At 38.9% G+C, this 26,035-nt stretch overlaps 1 protein-coding gene across 2 annotated transcripts in view; it reads left to right on the top strand.

The window, feature by feature from the left end:
* VPS41 (VPS41 subunit of HOPS complex) overlaps positions 1–26,035 on the top strand; it is a 165,961-nt gene that overhangs the window by 66,084 nt on the left and 73,842 nt on the right. For both annotated transcript variants that reach the window (XM_077864096.1, XM_077864095.1), the window contains exons 5-7: positions 2,837–2,911; positions 10,210–10,272; positions 13,913–13,978. In XM_077864096.1, coding sequence (XP_077720222.1) covers positions 2,837–2,911; positions 10,210–10,272; positions 13,913–13,978 — 204 coding nt within the window. The remainder of the gene's footprint in view (positions 1–2,836; positions 2,912–10,209; positions 10,273–13,912; positions 13,979–26,035) is intronic.

Raw genomic sequence — 26,035 nt, 5'->3', positions numbered from 1 at the left:
GACTTAAGAATGCTTATGTTGGGCAGCCCAAGTGGCTCAGCGGTTTAGCACTGCCTTCAGCCCAGGGCGTGATCCTGGAGTCCCGGGATCAAGTCCCGCATGGGGCTCCCGGCATGGTGCCTACTTCTCCTTCTGCCTGTGTCTCTGCCCCTCGCCGCCCCCCCCCCCCCCCGCCGCCTCTCATGAGTAAATAAATAAAATCTTTAAAAAAATGCTTGTTTACAAGTAGGGAAGTAAATCAATGATCATTGGCAGAAAAATAAGGTTAAAAAAATTTCTGTTGCTAACAGAGATGTGAGGAAAAGAAGATTCTCAAATTTTGTAGATGTGCTTTTCCCTGTTAGATTGCTAATATGCCAGTACATATTCTACTCAGGATGAAACACATTGTGATTAAAAGTTTGCTTTTCTTATGACTAGCCAGTGAGAAGTCCTGTGGTTCCAGACAGCTCTGAGAAACTCTGGAAGTTTCCTTTTCCTTATTGTGAGGTAGCGATGACCATCCTATGCCCATCGTATGCTCATCCTATGCCGACTGTTTCCCCTGAGATCCTGAGGACCAGCTACTGTGTATGCCGAGTCTTTGGAAAATGATACAGTGTGACCTGGAGAATACTGGCAAGATGCCAGAGCCCAAGAAAAAAGATCACATAAATTGTGACATGCATATGGGAAGGAAATACACTTCTTACTGTGAGTTGTTGTAAAGAAAGGCCTATAAAGAAGGACTGCAGTCCGTGTCAGGGCTCAGTTTTGTAGGCCTGGAACAGCACCGTCCAGTAGAAGTTTCTGCAGTGAGGAAAATATTCTGATTGGTGTACTAATACGATAGCTGCTGGTCTGTGTGGTGGTTGAGCACTTGGCAGATGTTGGTGCAATTGAGGAATGAAATTTGTGATTTTGTTTAGTTTTTACTAATTTAACCTATATGGTCACGTGTGGATACCACCGAATTGGACAGGACAGGAGAGAAAAGCTCAACGTTGTTCAGGCTCCCATGCACCTATTAAATTATAATTTGAGATAGATTATATCACATCCTGGTTAAATTACAGTCAGGGGTATGTGAGGTCTATATTTGCCGAGAGTAAATGGGTATTAAAATGTGCGATGAGCAAAATGATGAGCATTGGGAGGGTGGTGACAGAAGATATTTGATGAGGAAAGCATTTATCCAGAGAAGACTGTAGAAGCTGTGCCGAGTCAGGCTTGTCAGCCAGAAGTCCAGACATGCTGGCCTCACTGTGTCCCAGTTCAGCATGTATTTTGTGTTGCATATTCCTTGCCATTCATCACAACACTCCCTGTGCAGGACGCCTGTCCAGTGCTCTCAGGTTTAGATCCCTTGTTCTTTATTGTGATTCTCATCCGTGGACTTTGGTTTATTTTTCTATAAAAGGGATCAAATATCTATCTACAAGATCCTTTCCTCTTTTTAACATTCTAGGAACTTTTTAAAAAAAATATATTTATTTGAGAGAGAGAGAGAGCACAAGAGGGGCAGAGGGAAAAGCAGGCTTCCCATTGAGCAGGGAGCCTGACGCAGGACTTGATTCCAGGATCCCAGTATCATGAGCCAAGCTAAAGGCAGACACATAACCGACTAAGCCACCCAGGCACCCCAACATTCTAGGAACTTTTAAGGAGATAGGTTGCTTTTCATAGACTGCATTTCAGGAATGTTGCTTGTGCGAGAATCAACATGAGGAAGGATTCTGAGGCCAGCCGTCTTAACCTGCGACTGAGGAATTTGTCTCCGCAGCATTAGTCATTGAGTGGCCTTCCAAGGTCTGGGAGTCTGGATCTGCTCTCACCTTTGCTTATTAGTTCTAAGATACTTTCTCTGAGAAAGGAACATTCCATTTTCTATTTTTTCATTTATTCTTATCAATAAGCCAGATTACTTTAAGGTTAGAAACTTTAAGAAACTAATTTGCAGACTCATGTCATAACTGATAAAGGCTTACTTTTCTTTCCATGCTTAGTTTGTTCTATCATGTTTGTGTAAAATAGCAGGAAGCTGCCATTATTTAAGAAGGGGAAAAAAGGTTGCCATTTCTTAATGTCAACATTTACCAGTTTTAACTTCTATTGGAAAATCCACCTATATGAATGTTTAAGTAAGTAAACAGTTGACTACATAGAAAACTAGAAAGCCATGAACAGTTGTAAAAGTTCTGTTGTGTATTTATACTTGGGAAAATACATCCAAAATAGAATGCCTGATTTCGGTCTTGACAGATTTTTAAAATTTGAGATTACTCAAAAGAATAGGGATAACAAAAAAAAAAAAAAAAAAAGAATAGGGATAACAAATTAGTGAATATCAACTAGACCCTATGGATTTCCCCCCAGAAAGTACGAAGAATAAAGTGCAAATACAAAGTTGACTTGTGATTTAAGAGAGAAGAACAGATAGCGTGGCTGACATACCAAGCTAAAACAGTGAAAATTTCTCTTTACATCATGATTTTTACATTGGTGTTTGTTATGTTCTTTTAATGGATTTGGTTGGGAAGGAATTTTAGGAATGTGGAATAAATAGAACAGAGTTAATAAAAAGCCATATAACCTGTAACAAAAAACATTTTAGCTGGGACTTGAAGCATATGAAATATGTAATTTCAAGAAATCTAGGTTTCTGGGTTTATTACACATGTGAGAACAAAGCTGTGCTTTACCATTTGCATTTGCAAAATGCCAAGTATGTCTTGGACTCACACATCTAAACTTAATAGACAGTTTATATCACTTAAATATTACAAAGAGCCAAAGCATTTGGTTGTTGATATATATTTTCCTGAAGTTTTACATGTTTATTTGTTTATTTTAATAGAGTCCTGTGAAGATAAATCAGATTAGCCTGGATGAAAGTGGAGAGCACATGGGCGTGTGTTCAGAGGATGGCAAGGTATGGCAATGACTGGGGCAGGTGGAAAGCACCGTCTGGCTCTGAGGACTGGAATATTCTCCCACTCTAGGGGCTTGGAAACACCTCTGCTTACTGTATACCTGCCCTAGGAGAATCTTGATTATTCTTTTTGGGTATTGGACTTGCTTCCGATTGCTCATAATTAAAGTAAAATATATTTTGCACAAATGTGCCTTAGGAAAAGTAATTACAAGAATGTCAATAATGTAACTAGTATTAAGCTGATTAACAGCTGTGGCAGGGGGACGTGTCACCTTAATCATTACTGCTGTGCCACTTATACTTCAGTGACTAGTCTGCAGTTCCTGCAAGACAGTAGTTTAATGCCTTTCTGCCATAAATCCACAAAATTGGATTTTGTGGGCCTGATTTCTGTGGGCCGGTGGTTTTCATTTTCACACAAGTTATGAATGTTTCTCTTGAATTATAGAATCTTTTGATAAGCAATCATAGTTTATCAGAAGAATAAAGTGTCTTACAATGGCCACATTAAATAAATGTAAAATCAATATATGTACAGTTTTCTAAAAACCTGGCACCCACTTCCTCTACCGAGGACATACATCATTTGTGCAGTGTATAACTAACAATTATCAGTGCTTCTTGCTGATGTTGAGCTGTGACATTTAGTGGTTGTGGTGATTGATTTTCCACTTATAAGAATGTCTTTTTTGTTTTCCAGTCGATGGAAGTCTTTTCTAATGTTGGTTTGCAATGATAAAATTCTAATGCACAGTGTATTTAAGCTACTTTTCTAAAATAACAGCTTGAGAAGAAAGTGCATTTAGAATCATTACACAGTCTTACATATTCCTGACTGAATAGAGCACATTTCCTAATCTAATTTTGCATTTTTACATGATCTAAATTCAGTGGGTCATTAAGATGAGTAAATGAAAAATAATGTACTCCATGTAAAAGATTTATACCCATTTAATCTATCAGCAAAAGAAAAATAAAGTCCTCTTGAAACACAAGAATACATTTTATATATCTAAGCTTAATGTGGCCCAAAAGGTCCTTTGAAATGGTCATTGGAACACTGTGTTTTCCAAAGAGCACTGTCAAGTTTTATAGTGCTTTCTAAAATTCTGAGGAGGACCAGACTGTCAGGGAGTTGAGGGAGGAGTTGGTATGTAATGAAATTTAGAATTAACCCAAACAAATGAAACGTTTTTTTAGTCATGTATTTGTAAAGGAAAGATCATCTTTATTTTGTTTTCTTAAAGATAAGGAATTCCTTCTGGGCTGACAACCAATTTAGTTGAACTAAATTGTTGAAAGAGAATATTTGTTTTTCATATTGGAAAAGAATTTTTACTAAAATACTTCATCAAGGAATTCTCAAAGCTTTCATTGTTGAATAATTATTTGATATGGCAAAGTGGGATATTTTACTGTGGCTAGTGGTTAATGACCTTAAGATATCACCTGGTATACTTCTCGGCAAATACCTGTTTTCCAATTTAGATAGATTTATAAATGCCATATTTGGTGTAGACCCATGATACATTTTTAAAAATAGTTTTCACGTATATTTTAGTAGCATTGATAGAACTGAAAACAAATCTTTTGGTGCACATAATTTATGTAAGCTAGCTGGTATTGCGCATGTATGTGCATGTGTACGTATGCCTGTAAGCCAGCCACTATTGAGGAAATTGAGTATCTAGTATAGAATGATCTGGCAAAGTAGTTAGTAATGCTAAAAACATAAAGATTATTACACAGATAAACCCCCCTAGATATCTAGACGCAATGCATCTTTAAGTGGCTGTTGTGATTTTTCTTAGATAAAATATGTCGCCTTCATACATAAAGTAGGATCAATTTAGTGTAGAGTTCAGGGTGGAGATATTTTCTCTTAAAAACTTTGGAGCTGTTGCTCCCTTTTGTCTGACCTTTATTTTTGCGGACATGTCTGAGGCTAGCATACTTTTGTTCCTTCACAAAACGTTTTTAATTTTTTTTTTCTGTCCTGCCTTGGAGCTTAGACTAATAATAATAACAACAATAAAACAACAATATACGGCCCTTGTAGTTCAGTTTGCTAAGTTATGTCTTGTTCGGGTCTATTTTCATTAATTTTGTCTGGAACACAGTAAGTCCTTTTGATCCATATACTGAAGTATTGTTTTCATTTTGGGAAAGTTTACTTCAGTTCTGATTTTGATTATTGCTTCAGTTCCATTTATTTTCATTTCTTCAAAGAAACCCAATAATACTTAGGCTGGAGGCAGTTCCAGTGCAGAGGCTAAGAGCTGGCTCTGTATTCCGCCTGCCTGGGCGGGATTTCCGCTCCCCTGTCTTAGGCTGGGGGCTCCCCCTTGGCCTCCCAGTGCCTCTGCCTCTGCTGCTGGGCAGTGGACACACTGGGGGGGCCTGCCTGTTGCCAGATGTTGGGTGTATGGTGAGCCCTCTGGGTGTATGTTAACTGTTTTTCCAGCTAGCCATTCACTTCTTAACCCATTGCAGACTGGCCTTTCTCCCAGCTGCATTATTGTACCTAAACTTTTCAAGGCGAGAGGGTGAATGGTACTTATCTATTTTTGAAAATAGGTATATTGTTAAGAAAATTGGTCATACTGTGTGCATGACACACAGACAAGCACACACACCAACACACACGTATGTGTTTTTCTTTCTCAATGTTTTTGTCCTCCTCATTTCTATGTAGTCACGGAGAGTTTCTGGTTTGTTCCCTTTGCTGATTTGCTTTCCTCCCAATGTCAGTTTTGCCTTATGGAATAGAGTTTTATTCCATCTTGGATTTGTAATTTTCCTGAAATCTTTCTGTTGCTCTGAGCTTTCTTTTCTTTTCTTTTCTTTTCTTTTCTTTTCTTTTCTTTTCTTTTCTCTTTTCTTTTTTTTCTTTTCTTTTTTCTTTTCTTTTCTTTTCTTTTCTTTTCTTTTCTTTTCTTCTTTCTTTTTTCTTTTCTTTTTTTTTTTAAAGATTTTATTTGTTTATTCATGAGAGACACAGAGAGAGAGAGAGAGGCAGAGACAGAGGCAGAGAGAGAGAGAAGCAGGCTCCCTGTAGGGAATCTGATGTGGGACTCGATCCAAGGACCCCAGAATCATGTCCTGAGCCAAAGGCAGATGCTTAACTGCTAAGCCACCCAGGCATCCCTCGAGTTCTATTTGCATATTAGCCAGATAGTATATTTAATTAAAGTTTTACAGCTTTCTGTATGTCTTAAAATGCCAGACAGTACAGTGTCAAGATTAGGAGTAGAATTGTCCTGCCACATTTTGGCTGTATGATGTCAGGTTCATTATTCCTGTCGCTGTGTGCCTCAGTCGGTTTCCTCTTCTATAGAATGGGGATAATGATAGTGTCTGCCTCCTTAATTATTAGAAGTAAATGAATTAATATTTGTAAATTGTTTGGAATAGTATGAGGAACTAAAGAAACATTGTATTTACTAGCATCATCAGGCTATCTTTCTGCTCTAGACTCATGGAGGTCTTTTCATCTTAGTGAAGTCACTGAACAGTTTTCTAGTTTTCTTTCTTATCCGCTTACCAGTAAACATTTTTAAAAGCATGCTTTTTCTCCCTCCAAGTTATCAGAATTGTGCTCTGCAGTATCCTTTTTATAGACCTTGTATACATTTTTTGTTGCTTGTTTATCCATTCCAGATCAAGGAGAAGGGCTCTTTCTGAATCTGGGCTAGCAAACACATTCTATGTCTGATTGCTCTTGGCCCTGCCTGTTACCATTTTGGGTGTTGTGGAAATCACCTTCTCAGCTCCGCACAGGGGTCCTGCTAATGAGCTTGAATTCCTCTGCCCAGAGGTAATCAGTGAAGGCAGCACCCCCAGTGATGTGGGAGCCTCTGCTGTCACCTCTCCTGAGTCTCTGACACTCTTTATGGGTGGAGGAAATGAAAACTGGCAATCTCCTCTGTGAGGGTCTCTTCAGCGACCACCCTCAATGGAATGGCTACTTTCATATTCATTCCTCTTCCTACTCTACCCATTGCTGTTTGGAAGCTGGAAGCCATTTCAAGGGAAGTCCTTCCTGGGGGGTTGTCTTGGCACTCTGGCCACCTCATGCACGGTTACTCTATATCAGATGGGCTGTCGCCCAGTTTCCCGGTTGGCAAATAATATAACTCGATGCTCAATTGGAGAAGAATACACACCTTTCTTACTGCTTTGTGAGGGTACGTTTTCTTTACTTTAAGCAATAAAACATATCACATACTTTCCGTGGTTCGGGCCTAGAGTTCATGAGAAATCGTCCAGGACTGCAGAAGATTGACTATAAGGCCAACTGTTCTGAATTTTGTCTTTTCCTTCATTAGATATTTTTGTGATTAATTGGGGGAGATTGTTAGAGGAGACCATTTTCAAAAGGATCCCTTCTACTTTAGTCTGTAATTACAGGTTCTTATCTGGAATGTGATCTTCCTTAAAGCCAGAATTCTAGGCAGACATTCAACAAATGCCTTTCACAAACAAGTATGATATCCACTGACAAAAGGCAAAGCGAATAGAGAGGGAGAAAGAGAAGAAATGAATAAAAATTGTTTTGGGTTAAATTAGCTATAGTAGTATAACTTGTGACCAACTCCTTTGGCCTGTCACATTACTGGAATGAACCAAAATGTGGAAGATTTTACAAATTACCCTGCTTGTACTGCTCACGTTTATGAGACTTGTCTCATGAAGTTACAGTGTTTTCCATATTGAGGGAGAAAATAGGAGTATTTGAGGAAGAGGTGATTAAGAGGTAAACGTAGCAGTAGAGACATAGCCCAGAGCTCTGGTCTGTTCACTTTCCTGTTGATTCCCCCTTATTCTACTATTACGTCTCCTATGGGTTCATAACGTTTTTTTAATATGGGTTCGTAATTTTTTAAGGGACATTTATCCCTGTTGATTCATAATTTAATTTCACCTTTAGATTCACATTCCTTAAGATTTATTTTCTCATTTACTGATGCCTCAGTCTTCTTCTGTGGGTTCATACATTGTTTATTTACATCTCATATACTTTTCCCCACAATAAAAATCCCCTAACTTTTGTTCTGAATATCACCTTTACTCTGCTGTAGTCAGAAGAAAGCTTGTCCAGTGGAATGAATGGTCGGCTTCATTTAGTTTCAGCTTTTGTCACAGAGTTGCCTAATTCAGAGTCTGACATTCACTTTCATTTCCGTTTGGTAAATATTTGAGGCTTTTGAATGTTTTTTTCCTGTCCCACTTTGCCTACACTTAACATAGAAAGACATCTATTTCCATATTATAGGCTGTGTCATATAATGTTAGTGTGTAAGAGAATAGAGTTTGGAACATTATTCTTGCTTCTTAATGACTTTGGGCAAGTCATTCATTTTTCTGCAGAATCATCTGGTCCACAGGCCTGGTAGTGTTTGCTGTCATACCTAGCGGTGTTCCTATAAGGACCAAATGAGCAGGATTTTCATTGCTAACTGCATACTTGCAGTTGTGAACCTTTTAAAATACCATTCTACCCCACTGGAACTGTTTAGTTTGTCTAGGGTGGGGCCTGGCCATTAGTATCCAGGGATCTTATCTGTGCAGTAATGATAATTGCCTCCAAACAATGAGAAGCAAGATGGTAGTGGGACATGCATGTGTTTATATGTCAAGAATACCTTCTAACAGACCACCTCAGGGTAAATCACATTCCATCTTTGTTCCATTGGACTGTGTGCTGTTGTTGGAATCCAGGTAACATACTTGGCACAGGATGTGAAAGGAGTAGCCCCAAAAAGGGTGTCCTCATGATTTTACCTCTTAATGAATGACTCTGTCTCCAAATATTGTGTCATGAGTAAATTTTCCTCTTTGAACTCGCAAAAATGAACCTTTCACAAATTACTAGGATGAAAATGAGAAGAAATCAAAAGCCTGAATAGTTTTATAACTACTTAAATATTTGAACTTGTAATTTAAAAATTCCTCACATAGAGCCATCTGACCTAGATGGCTTCACTAGTGAGTTCTTACAAAATTAAAGAAGGAGTAATACCTCTCTTCTAGAGACTAGAAAAAAAGTGCACACATCCCAAGTGTTGGGAAACAGTTCTAAGTGCCCCTAATAGTTAGCTCCAAGTGTCTGAGAGCTCCTGGAATCTTAAGCTCTGCTGATAAGAGTGTAAATTGATCGAAACCACTTTGCGAAATGGTTTGGCTGTTTATTAAATGTGAACAGTTGCCTAGCCTGTGACAGTTCCATTCCCACTTACGTACTCTTCACAAATGTGTATCTAAGTGCACCAAAAAATTTATAAAGAGTGCTCATGGGAGCATTATTTGTAATAGCCCCAATGTGGAAACAACCCAAATGATCAACAGAAGGTGGATATGTGAATTGTGGTGTATTCATACATTGAAATACTATACAGCAAAGGCAAAGAACCTGCTACTGCTATACATGACAGTGTGGATAAATCTTCTAAGGAAGATGTAAAGTGAAATAAGCCAGCGAAATAGTTTATGATTTTATTTGTATAAAATTCAAACACCAGCACAATTCATCTGTGGTGATAGACCTGAAAGTAGTGGTTCATTTGTGAGGGTGTTACTGAATGCGAAGCAATACAAAAGCACTCCTTGGGTTCTATTTCTTGATCTGGATGGTGTCTGCAAGGTTTATGCAATTTCATAAAAATTTATCAAGTTGTAAATTTATGATTCGTACTTTTTGCAATATGTCTATCATTCAGTTTTTAAGTAAACCACTCAGATTATGGATAAAGTAGTCTGGAACAAATTTAAAGGAGGCAGTAATAAGTAGAAACTTAAATCTTATTTTTATACACTCTCAGTAGATTCAGCATAAGATTATAAATGAAGTGCAGTTCACCTCATCTCTTGCTACATTGATCTGCATGGTTGATTTATGTATATATGACTCAAAAAAAAAAAAAAAGAAGCTCTTTTTTTCCTTCAAGGGAAGGAAAAAATAATTCCTTTAGGGCTAGCCTATGGGAAGTTCATAAAAGAATATTAATAACCTATTCATACCTATTTCATTTTTAAAAGTTGGTATCCATTTAATAAAACAAATTTGTGGTAAGTAAAGGGAACTATATCCATGAGATGCTTATAAAAGCTTAATTGCAGTGGAGTACTCTCACCCTGATAGAATTGTTTTCATTGGATCTTTAATAGAGATCACAGGGGCCTTGGATTATTAAATATTCTACTTTTTAAAAAATCAATAGTATGTATTTTGACCGACTCAGCAGCCTTCTTTGTTGCTGTCATGGTGAACTCACAGGATCCATTTTACTTTTCAGGTGCAGGTGTTTGGACTGTATTCTGGAGAAGAATTTCATGAGACTTTTGACTGTCCCATTAAAGTAAGTATTCAGTAAGTTTTAATTTTTCTAAGGGTTTTCTTAACTAAGACAATTAGGATTGCAGTACTTTGAGCGCTACCCATCTTGCATTAATTTTGTCAGTAAGCATCTTCTCAATACTTAGGAAGTACTAGATATCATCTGATGGTGTAAAAGAGCACAGGATGTGTGTTATATGACTATGACATCGGTCCGTCCCCAGGAATCTTTTGTTGTAGTGAGTGAGATGACACATACAGCCTATGATTAAAGAATCAAAGAGGTAAAAACAGTATCAAGGAGTCCAAAGCCAAGAGTTTACTTCTAGTTGTCCTTGTTGGTGAGGGCTTCACAGGAGGAGTGATATTTGGGTGGGCATTAATAAATGGACAGGGCGGGATCCCTGGGTGGCGCAGCGGTTTGGCGCCTGCCTTTGGCCTGGGGCACGATCCTGGAGACCCGGGATCGAATCCCACGTCGGGCTCCCAGTGCATGGAGCCTGCTTCTCCCTCTGCCTGTGTCTCTGCCTCTCTCTCTCTCTCTGTGACTATCATAAATAAATAAAAGTTAAAAAAAATTTAAAAAAAAAATAATAAATGGACAGGGCAGACAAACCGGCTTTCCATGTGGAAGAACAATATAATATAGATGGAGAGGCCAGAAAGTTCCAAGTTGTGTTCAGGAAGTGGCAAAAACAGTCTAGTTTAGATGGTGCACAAAACACTGACTTGGCAGGAGAGCCGTGCAGGCAGTTTGGGGCTGGTTTTATTTTCAGGCTAGAGAATTTGGAACTCTGGTAGATAAGGAGAAATTATTGAATGTTTAAGAGCAGAGAAGTGACATAAACTGAGCTAAGCTTAAGGAAAATTAATATGGTGACTATATACAGTATAGATTAGAGGGCTGATAGATGCGTGGCAGGAAGAGCGGTCTTAAATAACAGTTATGGTCGTTAAAGTGATGATTAGAGCTGTTGAAGGAAGAGGTCATTCATTGTTTTCACTTGTTTATTCAAACACTTATTGATCAACAGGTAAAGGAGAGATAGGATCTGATGTGTGTTTTAGAAAGGCAACTCTGCCTGAGTGGAGGGTGATTTAAGCAGGAGAGAGATTGTAGACAGAAGGCAATTTAGAAGGCTAATGCTGAACTTGAGGCAGGGCTTCACAGGACCTCATTAACAGGAGGGTCAGGAATATTCAAGGTGGAGTTGAAGGCGTGAATGTAGAAAGCTTTTAGAAAGTAGACTTTGCTGCAAGCCATCGTGATGGGTTGGATGGGGTGATGAAGGAGGGAGGAGCTGGTTCTTGCTCTGGCAGTGGTATGTGGTGATGCCATCAGCTGCAAGAAGGGATGTTGCTCATTTGGTGCTGAGTTCAAATGACTAGTATATCTGGTGGAAATGGTTTGGAGGTTAAAAACATGAATGTGGAGCTCAGGTAGAGATTGGTCGTAAAAATGCAAAGTTGATAACCACAGTTGAGTAGGATGAACATTGTTTAAAGATATCATCCAGGTAGAAGTTAAAGAGTGACCAGAGAAGACTGATGGTGAAATTCTGGAACATTCCAATGTAATGATTCAGGCAGTGTGTATATGGGGTGGGGAGCAAGGGCTCTCCAGAAGAATGGTGTCAGGCAAGCCAGAGGAGTGAGAGATTCCAGAAGAAAGGAGTGGGCATCAGTGTAGAAGTGACATGATGAGGACTGACACAGGGCATTTACCTGGTAATTATGAAGTCACTGGTGACCTTAGTGAGGACAGTTTCAAAAGCATATGAAAGCTCACCATATATCAAGAAATAAATTGGAGGCTGCACTTGGGTGGCTGAGTCAGTTAAGCCTCTGCCTTCAGCATAGGTCATGATCCCAGGGTCCTGGGATCGAGTCCTGCCTGGGCTTCTCAGTGGGGAGGCTGCTTCTCCCTCTTCCTTTCCCCCTCCCCCAGCTTATGGTCTCTCTCTCTCTCTCTCTCTCAGATTAATACATAAAATTGAAAGAAGGAAAGGAAAGGAAAAAGGAAAGGAAAAAAGAAAGAAGGAAGGAAAGGAAAGGAAGGAAGGAAAGGAAGGGAGAAATTGTAGATGAAGCAGTAGAAACAACCAGTGTAAACTTTTTTTTCCTGAAGAGTTTGGTGATGGAGAAGAGAGATCATCCAGTAGGAGAGCAGGGCCTTGTCCTGGCCTGATTCCTGCCAGTCATGCTTTAGTTGATGGCAAAAAAAAAAAAAAAAAAAAAAAAAAAAATCAGCAGAGGAGTAAAGATTGCAAATAAAGAGCAAAGAATACTTAGCTGGGCAGTGCTGGGGAATGGATTCGACCACGTAGGGAGGGAGAGTGACCTAGGTAGGAAAGAGTCCTCCTGCCTCTGTTAGTGAGACCGAGCCTACATACCGCCCACTTGGGCCCTGTAGGAGCTGCTGTTAAGAGCAGTGACCCAGGAGGCCTTGGTTTCTTACAGCTGAAGAGAAGAAAAGGCTGACATAATGTGGTCAAGGAACATAGGGGATATCTGGAATAAGTTGCTCTCTAGAGTTATGCATTATAAGGGAGGTAAGAGGACTCTCATGAGAGATGTTAAGAATGTGTCAATGACTCAGTTCGTTTCCAGGGTGGATTAGGACAGTGTTGGAGGGAAGCAGGGCTAGCCTGGGAGGCAGGAATGGTTGGAGAAAGATGGCAGCATATGCCTAAAGCCCAAACAATGACAGTGTAGGAGGTGGAATCAGTTCCATTGGAGGATGGGAATGTATTAGTCAATAAGAATATAAAATGCATCTAGTTAAAAGTTGTGAAGGTACAGTTGTGTGACTTTTCTTTTAATGCCCAAAAGTGCTTGTTATGTTAGGTTAGAAAAAAACCAAGATGTATTAGCAATTACAGTGGTTTTGGAACTAAGACAAGGTGGTAAGAGTATATGCAGACGCACAACCACAAAGGAGGAGCCACGAGGATGAGCTTGCGCTGAGGGGAGCCCCCAAACCTTCCAGAAAAGTCAGGGTAAATGAAGTAGACAGTGATGAGGGAGGAGCAGCCTGTGGAGAAACCCCTGAAAGGGGCTGAGAGGAGATTGGCTGAGTGGACAGCCAGTGAGCATGGGTGTGGGGGGGGGACCACTTGGGCTGCAGGGCCAAGGGGAGGTCCTGCTTGGTCAGCTCTGTCGCTGGGGTCCTACAGCTCTGTTAGCTTTCCTACTGCCAGGGCCTCCGAGTGACCCCTCCCCTCCACGTGTATTGGAGGTCACACTCCCCCACCTGTTCCACTTGGGTGCCCTCAGATCATTGGAAGGCATCTGGGACAAGGAATTAGTTGGCTTTTTCTGGATTTCTCCCATGCATCATATTCAGTTACAAGCATTTGTGACATCTTGTTGCCTTGATTGATCTTAAGGAAGAGGTGCCCACTCAGAGTCCTTCACTCAGCCAGAAACTAGAGCTAATTCACTCTCATCGTTCAGCTTTGACCTGGCTTCACAGGAGAAGTCTTTTTACCAAAGAGCAAAACTCAGACTTCATCAGTCTTAGGCTATTACCTGCATAGATTTCTTCTTACCTAGCTATCAGGATAATTTTTAGATCATGCTACCTGTAATGTGTAAAGGAGTTTCATTCTGTGCTCTCACTGTGACTCCTAAATCAGTGATGGGTTCTTGTTCCTTTGCAGATCATTGCTGTGCACCCCCATTTCGTGAAATCCAGCTGCAAGCAGTTTGTGACTGGAGGGAAGAAGGTAAGTGCTTTGTGTCTTCCATTATGTGCAGTCTTGGGGCTTTTTATTTATCCATAATATTTTTAATGTCTAACTATTCGTTAGGAGAAATTTTGAGAAAGACAATTGTGGTGAAATTGTAAGACCATTATCCCTTGGGGGAGATGGGACCTCAGTGCCTCTCACTGATCATCCTTTGGAGTAGATATAGGGCAAGAAAAACAGAGCTGTCATCTAGTGCTTTGAAATGTCCCTTCCACAAACAAAAAAGTAGCATTTAAAAATAACAAAAGAGCAATTAAACTCATGTTTTTACCTGTTGTGGAAGTTTCTTGCAGGCTTTCATAAAGTTTTAGAACGATTATGGCTTTTTTTTTTCTGACCTGTTTCTGGCATATTTCATTATCTTAATGAAGTGCTATTTTTAAAAAAGAGAGTAGGGGGTGCCCACTAGGGGCTCAGTTGGTTAAGTGTCTGCCTTTGGCTCAGGCTATGATCCCAGGTCCTGAGGTCGAGCTTCGTATCAGCAGTTGGGAGCCTGCTTCTCCCTCTCCCTCTGCCACTCCCCCTGCTTGTGCTCTCTCTCAAATAAATAAAATCTTAAAAAAAAAAAAAGGAGAGAGAGAATAAAGTATTCCTTTTGTACATTTACTTGTTTGTATAGAGATACAGTAAATTCTAAAAGAATCTTTCTGCTTCTGGAAAATAAGTCCAAGTTTTGTTTTTTTTTTTTTTTTTCTATTTTTATTAGCCAGTGATTTTTTAAACCCATTTTTATAACAAAAATGCTGTCACTGTACTGGAATGCCAAATATTATTTCATATCTAGTTTAGCGCTCCGTGAAAATGAGGTGGTCTGTGGTTCTTTCTGTAGCACTGTATACCTACGGACTGGCTACCTTGAGGCTCAGCTGCCAAATGGTATTTGAATGTTTTATGGTGGTTATCTGTTGTTTTCCTTTGGTTTGCTGTATCAGACTGATTGGGCAGGAAAGCATACTGGTCATTACCTAGTGTTTTTCAAGCACTGGTTTTAGCTCATTGTAATGGTTGAATGGCAGGTCCTGGAGATCCCGATTCCTCTCCACAGCATGAAGCCAACTTTGCACCAGCTCTGATTTCTTGTTGGGAGCTGGCCAGCTTCCCATCCCCCAGCTCATGCTTATCCTTAGGCTGTACTTCATCAGCCTCCCATAAAAATGTCTGTGGGATCAATCAGTGGGAATTACCCATTCAATCTAACATTCTCTAGCTTAGATCTGCAGCTGATTCACTTCTTGGAAAAACAAAACAAAACAACTATCTTACTTGTCTTTGTTGACCTCAGGAAGAATAGCTTTAAAATTCCTCTTATTAAAGTATTTCTTTATTGCATGCTTTTCTAGTTAAGAAATTTTAGGAGAGCTATAGCATAAACTCACTCAGCTATAATTTAAACCAGTGCATTTTTATTTAAAACTGAGTGGAGATAAAGAATACGTAGTGTTTTCTTGTGTGTTTGTTCTTTTAAGTGGCTTAAAACAACAAACTTTTACTGTCTCACAGTTGAGAAATTACAGAGTGGTTTGCTTCTGTAGTGCTTCCTCTGAGTCTCCCTAGGCTTCAGTCTGCATTTTTGGCTGGGGATGCTGTCCTCTGAAGGCTTGACTGGGACTGGAGAACCTGCTTCAGTTGTCTTCTCTCTCTCTCTCTCTCTCTCTCTCTTTTTTTTCCCTTTTTAAAGATTTTATTTATTTGAGAGGGAGAGGGAGCAGCAGAGGGAGAGGGAGTAGCAGAGTCCCGCTGAGCAGGGAGCCCAATGCAGGGTTCTGTCCCAGGAACCAGAATCATGACCTGAGCTAAAGGGAGATGCTTAATTAACTGAGCCACCCAGGCACCCTCAGTTGCCTTCTTACTAATAATCCCTCATATACTGAAAATTGATAAATCACTTTGGTTTAAGTGTTTTTCTAGCATAGGATGCAGTTTTGTGTTCCAGTTTCTAATTTTAGGAGTTAGAAATTTTACAGTTGACCTCTATTTCTTGAAGGCATTGGTATAGAAGAGCATAGAGATAAAATGAGTGGCAGTGTCTGAGTGATAGTACTCAGAATCTGAAGGTGGAATTTTTCTGTGTTAATTTGAGTTCTTAACTCGGTTATTCATGAAGTCTGGTAATTGCTTTTATACTGTGAGGATACAAGGAGTCTCATCAAGTTTGCCACAGTAGTAATACTACATGGATGGCTTGTCAGTTTGCAGGATGCCTGGGTGAACTGTGTCGATTGTGTATTCTTCATCCTTATACTTAGCGTTTGATATCCTTTATAGACATCTCTAGGAAGGATTGTGTGAACGTGGCTATTTGGGTCAGAGCTCATTGAGTAGATATAGGAGCATTGTGCAGACAACTGAATAGTCCAGTCTTCATTGTGGGTGAGCTAATATGGGAAACAATGGAATTTATACAAAGATGAACATTGTGATGGGCAGTATAAGTGAAATTTACCAAATGCTTAAAGGACAAGAACATTAGGAGTTTGGTTCATCTCTGGTTATCATTGACTACTTGACAATTAGTTCTGTATCTGACAATATTGTTCTACAAGAAAGCATTCTGATTCTTTTTTCCTATTCATTTCTCCAGAAAGGCATCTGTAGACATTTCTTCTCAAGCACAAAAAGATGTTTAATTATATGTACATAAGAAAGATAAGTAAAATAAAAACAAATCAGGTCATATGGACCTGATTAGAATTTTTGGATTAAAGTAATTTAAAACAAAAAACACACAAAAGGGCTAATGTATTATATAAAGGACTCAGTATATTGGGATTGATAAAAGTACATGTGTGAAGAATTTTGATGTGAAGAAGCATATGATTACACATGTCATTGTAAGTGATACTAGATCAATTTTTAAGATTTTTAATAGCTTTATTGATATATAATTTGCATATCATAAAGTTTAAAGTATATTATTCAGTTGTCACACTTTTCCAAAGTGGCTGCACCATTGTACATACTCATTAGCAATATATGAAGGCCTCAGTTTCTCCATACTCTCACCAACATTCATTTTTATCTGTCTTTTTGATTATAGCCATCTGAGTATGAAGTGGTATCTCATTATTATTATTTTTTAAAGATTTTATTTATTCATTCATGAGAGACACAGAGAGGTAGAGACACAGGCTGAGGGAGAAGCAGGCTCCCTGTGGGGAGCCTGATACAGGACTTGATACCAGGACCCCCAGGATCATGCCCTGAGCCGAAGGGAGACGCTCAACCATTAAGCCACCCAGGCATCCCTAGTATCTCATTATCGTTGTGATTTCCATTGTCCATGATGTTGAGCATCTTTTCATGTGCTTATTGGCCATTTGTATATCTTCTTTGGAGAAATGTCTCTTTGGATTCTTTACTCATTTTTGGATTGGGCTCTTTGTTTTTTTATTATATACCTGTGAAAAAATTTTTTTATATATTGTATATCCATGCCTTTTATCAGTGCGTGATTTGCAAATATTTTCTCCCAGTCTGTGACCTGTCTTTTCACTTTACTTATGGTATCTGTGAGGTATCAAAATATTAGATTTCAATGAAGTCCCATTAACCCACCCTGCCCTTTTTTTTGGACACTTATATTTTTGGTGTTGTATCTAAAAAATCATTGCCTGATCTAAGGTCATGAAGATTTATGCCTGTGTTTTTTTTCTAAGACTCTTGTAGTTCTAACTCTCAAATTTAGGTCTAGAATTTCTTTGAGTTAATTTTGTGTATGGTGTGAGGAAGAGTCCAGGCTCATTCTTTTACATATGGATATCTATTTGTTCCAGCCTTGTTTGTTGAAAAGATGATTTTTTTTTTTTTTTTTTTTTTGCCATTGTCTTGGCCTCTGTCAAAAATCACGTAATCATAAATGTTAGAATTTTTTTCTGGTCTCTCAGTTTTCTTGATCTATGTATATTTATCCTTGTGCCAATACCCTTTTTAGGTTTTAGAGTCACTAATTTTGCTGTAATTATTTGTGTGATGACTAACAAATTAGCTGCTCTTTAAAAAGCTGTTATAATTTCTCTTATGTGTGTTAGAGGCTTAAGAAACATTGCTATGTAAATGTGTCTTCCATTTAGGGACTTGTACAAACTATCGACTGATTTCCCTGGATCCATTAAGTTGCTTATATAAATATGTATTTATTAAGCAGTAAAAAAGTAGTGTTTGTTCAATAAACTGTAATGACCTCTCTGTATGCAGTTAAATAACCAGAGGTTTCCAAAATGTGCATGAGTTTGGTGTGGTTTGCAGAAATCCCTGGAGCTATTTCTTGCTTCTGTGTGTATATGGTACTTTTATTAAAAAAAAATTGTTTTTGTTAAAGGATTTTGTTTATTTATTTGAGAGAGAGAAAAAAACCAGAGAGGAGGGGCAGAGAGAGAGGGAGAAGCAGACTCCCTGCTGAGCAGGATGCCCAGGTGGAAGGCTCTACCCAGAACCCCAGGATCGTGACCTGAGCCAAAGGCAAACACTTAACCAACTAAGCCACCCAGGTGCCCCTGGTATGCACTTTTAAAGATCACTTATGCTCCATGATTTTGGCATTAATGTGTTTTGTTATAAAACACATTTATTTATTTGAAAATATTTCAGGGAATATTTCTGATTTCATTAAGGAATGTATCCTTGATTTTAAAAATGAAAAAGCTTTGAGAAGGTGACATTAAAGGGGGGTCACTACTGTGACATGATCATTTTCATCTTGAAAGTGTTGGCAGGTTTTTAGGAAGATCTGCTTGCTTCATAACAAAGTTATGGCATTTTGTACCTTTGAAAAATAAGAAACACAAGATGACATTGGCCCAGTTGTAACTCTGATCTTTCCAACTGCAATTTTCATCTAGCACTGTAAACTAAGCAGAGCAAGTTTGAAGAGTCGAGCATTTAGCAAATGGTGATAAGACTGCGATAATCATATATCGTAGATCTCGAGACTTCTCTGATTAGGGCAGATGGCAGATCCTATAGAGAGAAAAGAGAGTAAAGACAAATATTGCATTAACTGAGAGGTTATGATCTTCTGCCTTTGAAAGAGAAATTATTCTAGCCAGATGAAGGTGAAATCTGGAATAGAGGCATTCTTAACCCTTAAGAACACCGATCTTCCTTAGACTGACAGCTAAATGAGTCTTTGAATTATATGCCAACTTCTGTAAGCATTGGTGAAAGTAGCACAGGGACTAGAGAAACAAAATTTGGAAAATGGAAGCCCTACAGTGGGATATTCACAGGAAAAATTAAAAGCGATGCCTAATTTACTATTTTAGTTGTTCTCATTTTATTTAAAATCATAATTCCTATAAAAACATTTTTTTCAAGTAATTGGAACAAACAGTTCAGAATAACCCCACAAAACAGCAACATAGCAGAAAAAACTTGAGTCTGTAGTTTGACACATTTGTTGATATTTCCCTTTTAAGGTTCTGGCTGTTTTGGTCTTTAGAGATAGCTCCTTATACACCAGGGAGTAGGAAGAGGAGGCTATAGTTCTATTTGGCATAAACTTTTATTTTAGGTTTTCAAGGTAACTTCTCAGTAGTTGAATGCCATAGCTGGATTTATGGTCTCCACTGCTTGACACATGAGCATAAAAAGCTTATTCTAAATTCTGTTTTGTTTTCATGTTGGGAGAAAAGAAAAAGGAAAGAAAAGGCACATTTCTTAAAAGTGCCATTGGAGAGAGCTTTCAGACACGTGAACCTATGGATTTTTAAAAAAGTGTAACCTCTTGTGTAGCAAAAATTCTAATACATGAGCATAGCAATGAGGTTTCTATTTTAGAAATAAGTCTGTCAAGCAGATCTTACCTAGGTTTTTTTTTTTTTTAATTGCTAAACTTTCTCTGTCAGCAGATAAACTTTAGCTTCCTATGACCTTTACCTTTGAACTCTGAAATACACTTCATAATAGTTTGTTCTACGACTGACAAATTATTAAATTGTCACAGTGCTGTTTGCAGCCAAGTTCATTTTTAGAAACGAGATAGTCAGCTGTTTGGCATTGTGGTGGGATAGAATGAGGGGACCTGGCCGCAGGGACAGGTTGCTTTGTAAGCTAGAAAATGTCAGTTCGCAAACAAGGAAAGGGTCTGTGTGCATGAAATGAGAAGCATTTCACTGTTCAGCGCTGAAGGCTTGTGGCAGGTTTTACCTGAAGGGCGGGTGTGTAACATCAGCTAGCTTCTGTAAGTTTCCAACAGTGATCTGCAGATTCAGATTACATTCATTTTTCTTTTTGTCTAGATTGTGTTCCGAATCTTTTCTGGAAGGGGATTTAACAGAGCTGCTTTTTGTACTAATGCAGATCTTTTTTAGAATCCCGACAGCCCAGTGAACCACTAAATGTGACATGGAGAGGTCTTCCTTTCATGTTGGCTATCTTCTCCTGAGGTCAGAGCCAGGGTTCTTGGGCCTAAAAGGGATTCGACTGTCAGTTACCCTGCTTGGTCTGTTGTCCAGTGGATCTCAAGGATGGTATTTCTACAGGTGGTCAGATAGCAGCTTTAGACGTGCAAACATTTGTCACACATTACTTCACAGGCAACTACCAAATTTATATCCTGGTGGTTGCATGTGGAACCATTTATACATAAAATACCTTCATTTCTTCAAGTACTGTGTTTTAAATTGGTCCCATTATGAGAAATTATTTAATGCTCTAAACATCCCAAAATTGATTAAAAACCACCTGTTAATAGGAAGTACAACACATGTATAACCTTCACAAACAGTTTTGGGGTATGTAAAACCAAGTTATGAAATAGCTGTGTGGTAAACATATACTTGGGCATGTTTTCTGTATATACTGAACCAGCTGAAGCTGAAAATAGAAATCCAATTCTTAAAGTAGAAATCATTTCAATGTCAAAAATAGGCATTCTTCACTGCTTTCAAAATCAAGTTCATTTGTCTCAAATATTAATTGCTTTTTTGATGTCAACATGCAGGATTCCCACAGTCCTTGGGATGGATCCATGGCAGTTTCATTTTCTTCCGTGATCTCTCTTGTTTCATATCTGTCAAAACGCTGTTGACAGTAGAAGCCTTTTTTCTTTAATGAGTTCAGCTCACTTTTCCATATGTGATATTTCCATATTGTTTGTAGCTTCCCCCTGAATTCCAATGTAAAACTTACCATCTGTCTTCCTGGAGCAATCAAACCATCCTTTGCTCCTTACTGAAAATATCTTCCTCTGCGTGCTGAGAGTGCTGTGATTTTTTTTTTTTAAGTATTTTGAATAGTTAATGACTGTGTAAGAATAATTACCTAGTTCAGATTGCTCATCATGTTTGCTTATGGGGTTTAATACCTTCACTGTCTTGAACCCTGAGAGGTGGTGTCTTTCTGTCTCTTTATAAAAGCTGTATCAGTACCATCGTTAAATTTGGAGCTTTTTCTTTTTTTAAGATAAGGCTGTTAAAGCAGAGAGTCATAATTGCAACTATTGTAGGTTTGGCATCACCAGTGCAAACTGAATCATAGTCATGTCATGAGACTCTTTGGCCCACATCTCCTCCCTGAACACAACTTTGTGTCAGGTCCACATTAGGAATCATGAACACATAGTACCTGGATTTTGGGAAGGGCGTGCCATGTATTTCCAAAAGTAGATGAGTGGAATGCTGTTGGTGGAAAGCAATTAGTCTGTTAGACCATTAATCAGAATGGTGATTTTGTAGGAAAATGAGTGTTCCAAGTCTTTGAGATGGAAGAACGTGTACATATGTCCATATGTTATGTTTGTATTGTCAAATGTATGTGTGTATCACGGTGGGATAATTTTGCACCCCTTCACCTTGCACTTTCTCCCCTATTGTTTGTTTCCTTTCCGTTTTCTATTCAGTTCCAGCCTCTATTCCTCTTTGATACTTGTAACAGTGAAAATTGGAATAAATTAAAGGTCTAACAATAGTGAATTAGCCGTGTCAGTGCCCTGCAGCCAAAGACCACCAGATATAAGACTATGGAGTGTTATAAGGAATTCTCAGGTTTGGGCTGGTGAGAGGTGATTGGGAGAGACTTTAGGGAGCAGCGCTTCATTCTAGATTGGATGCTTTCTGGAAGCAGGAGTAATTCTACCATTGGGTATGTTAATAAATCTTATCTAGGAGAAGGAAAGAATCAAGGCTTAAAAATATAATTTGTAAAAAAAAACAAAAACAAAAACACAACGGTCTCTCATTTTAGCCAGGGTGGGGAGATACTTGATCATTTATGTGACTTGGAAAATGTTCGTATTTTGGCTGTGTTCAGATCTGATTATGGAGTGGTCTTGTTTTTGTCCTGATCTTTCATGGTCACAAGGCCTTATCTGATGTTGGTGTTCTGTGAAATTGTTTATGTTCACCCAGAGAGCACCAGGGCCTAGCTGTGAGTGCTCGGCCACCTCCTGGATGTCTGCTTTTCTTTTTCTCAGTTGCAACAAATAAAATGCCCAACATTTGCTAAACTGCTTCTATTGAGATATGTTACAAAAATATATGTATAGTCTGATTTTTTTATAGAAATAAAATTATGTATATATTAATATTTGTATAAGGCCACCTATGAAATTATTAGTGATATTAATAATATTTGAGCAGGATTATGAGTGTTCTTTTTGGCCTTCATTGGCATTTTTCTGCCTTTTTTTTTTTTTTTATTTTATTAAAGAAAACATACATTACTGGGGCACCTGGGTATCTAGTCAGTTAAGCCTCTGCCTTTTGGCTTGGGTCATGATCCCAGGGTCCTGGGATCAAGCCCCACCCCAGGTTCCCTGCTCAGCAGGGAGTCTGCTTCTCCCTTTGCCCCTCTCCACTGCTTGTGCTTATATACACTTTCTCGCTATTAAATAAATGAATAAATCTTAAAAAAACATACATTACTTTTATAATAAGAAAAAGCAATAATAAAAGAAGGTATAAAGTAATCTCAACTATTTTGGATCTCTTTTTAACTTAACATTGCAGATCACATGGAATTCCCCGCATTGTTGAAGTCTAATCTTAACTCAGACATTCTTTAATGGTTATGTAGTATTCCATCCTATTGATCTGTTTAATTTTTCTTAACCATTCTCATATTATTGGACAATTAGGTTGTATCTAGGTTTTAGTTATTGTAAATCATGGTGTCATGAAGCTAGAAACCATTGGGCATGAACTTGCACTATGCTTTTTAATTTTTTTTCCAGAGCTAATTTTCAGGATTGGGATTACTGAGTGGAGAGATCATGATTATTTTTTAGGCTCTAGATGCATACCACCACCTAAGTTGCATTTGAGAAAACATACCAATTTACACCAGCCATGTATGAAACTACCTGTTCACCACATATTCTTTGCCAAATTTGATATACAAAGAAAGTCCGTTCTATTTTGTAACTTCTTTAAATTATTAGCAATTTCGAACATTTTAATTTACTGGCCACTTATATATCTTCCTTTGTGATTTGTCTGACTGTATTCTTTGCTTGGGGCACCTTTTAATATTACCATAGAACCCAGGACAATGAAGACTGTCCATTTGATATTTATTGTCAGTTTGAGCACAAATTATTGCTGCTTACTGAATAGCCTGCAGCCTTTTCTCCAATTTTGGCTAAATCTGGAATAATTATTCTTGTTCCCAGGGAGGCATTATATAGAAGTCGTAATGAGACTGTAGAGTAGACACTGAAGCCTGTAAAAACAGGACACATATAAGCTCCTACAGAGATGTGAGTCTGCCCTCAAACCATCAGCTCTGCCACATGCACAGAGGCTGTCAAGGACAGACCAGTGTGCCCTGTTAAAGGCAAGTTCAGTTGACTTGGTTTCTTCTGTAGATGGTGGCCTGATCTTTATATTTTCCTCTTCTGCTTTACTTTGAATTGAGTGAAATACTTGTTCAAATACATAAACCTGTGTGTTGAGGTGACTTTTTCTGCTACTCAAGACTTGGCAGTTTCTTTATTTCTCTTTCATAATCCCCACCATGCGAAGATGTCCCTCCAGTATTCTGTAACTGAGATTATGCGTAGTTAAAGTGAGAGATCGTTGTGCATCACACAGACCATTAATTCAAGTTTAATCACCCAGTGGATGACTTTTGTGTTTTCGCTTCTGCTAAAGGGGTCCAACCTTAAACCCAGCCCAGCAGATGTAATCTTAAAGAGCGTATGCATATGCAGACATTGTAGATTGCTGGCTTAAATAGGAGCCTACCGCACATGTGGCCACATTTAATGCTAAACCCATATAGATGGGTACACAGATCTATGTCTATCTGTCATCACCAGTATGTTAATGTAAAGGAAACTGCTCCTATGTGGTACCTTTAGCATTTAGCTTCTTCTGTTCTCATTGAACCTGTAGCTTGGTAGGGTGTTTCTTAAATTCCTTGTGTTGGTAGGGTGTTTCTTAAATTCCAAAGTGGTGTTCTGTCTACCTAGTTTTCACGGGATTGGTTAACTTCAAGGGCTTGTCCAAAACCTGTGTTGCATTGGCATGGCGTTTACTCAAACATCACTCAGAAGCAAGTGGTCTGTCAGGCTCTGGAAATCTGTGTACAGAGATTTCCTGTCATAGCAGTTTGGGGCCGTTATTTAACCTCTTTTAAACATGTTAAATTACTTTAAGGGAAAGGAGATTGAAGGATTACAATTCGTCCAGCACATCATCCCTGAATTTAAGCAGTACTCTATCTGGGAAATGCTCTTTCTCTTCCTACGTGCTTTATGTTCTTTCTTGATCGCGTCTGGGAAAGCTGTGTGTTTTAAAACTCTGGTCCTGGGCCAAAGCAGGAAGCAATACAGAGGCACCAGTTGTTCCACTCTTGGTCACCCTGACCTCTATTCATATCCAGGACTCCTGTCTGTCGTCAGCAGCCAAACCCATCCCAGATCTTCTCTGTGCTAATTTTGTCTCTCTTGTTTTCTTGACTTTTATTTATTTTTAAGATTTTTAATTAATTTATTTATGAGAGACACAGAGAGAGGCAGAGACCCAGGCAGAGGGAGAAGCAGGCTCCATGCAGGGAGTCTGACATGGGACTCAATCCCAGGACCCTGGGGTCACGCCCTGGGCTGAAGGCAGCGCTAAACCGCTGAGCCACCCAGGCTGCCTGCTTTCTTGACTTTTTAAATTTCATTTCTAATCCTTTCCAACTTTGGATTTTTAAATGCTTCCAGGACAGGTCCTGCGCATCATTTTGCCATTTCTCCATTTCTACTAAGTCTACTTGGGCGTGTTCTAACTTGCTGGGTTTTTCCTTTTATTTCTGTATTTCTCTTTTTCCCTTGAGCTCCAGCATCTTCTGTAGTCTGATGTCTTATCTTTATGGAGTCTGTTTTCTCTAAGCCCCTCGGTCCTTCCTGCAGTAATGCACCTGCTTTCCAGGACACGCCTATGGGCTTTCCCCACTGCCCACTCTTCCCTACACCCTTGTCTGCCTCAGAGCAAGCAATGCCGCTGGTGTTTAGGAAGCCTAACGGACTCAGGTGATTTATATACTTGAAAGATCACAAGATGATTAAAAAGGGGCCGATCATACTCCCTTTCCTCCATCAAGGAAGAGTGGACGATAGGTAATGACAGGTGTTATGTTGCCAGAATCGGTGGCTTTATTACAGCACGATAGGAATCACGCCCCATGTGTGGGAGATTCTGGGATGTGCATCCTTACCACTCCAGTGTAGCAAAGTACTAGATAGATTTATCAGCACAAAGCATAGGAGAATAAAGTATATTGCTGAGGATGTGAGGGCTCCTATTGAAATATAAGTACCAAGAGTGCTGACTGCCAGAATGTGGATTTATGGGAAATAAAGCCCTAGAATACTTTCTCCAACAAAAAATAGACCTCTTGGAAACAGTTTTTCCTTTCTATGTACTTAGCTCCCATTGAGCTTAAATTGCTCTCAGTATTGTGATAATGACAATTCAATATTATGGGATGTGGAAGATGAACCAAATAAATTAGCCAGCTGCTTTTAAAGGTAGCTCACGCAATGAGTTACCCTCTAAAATATTTTGTAGAACATTCATGCTCAGTAGGTCTCTAGGCAGTTTTATGACT

This window comes from Canis aureus, chromosome 21 (assembly GCF_053574225.1).
Source record: "Canis aureus isolate CA01 chromosome 21, VMU_Caureus_v.1.0, whole genome shotgun sequence".
Taxonomy (NCBI): domain Eukaryota; kingdom Metazoa; phylum Chordata; class Mammalia; order Carnivora; family Canidae; genus Canis; species Canis aureus.
This window is presented reverse-complemented; position numbering and strand designations above follow the sequence as displayed.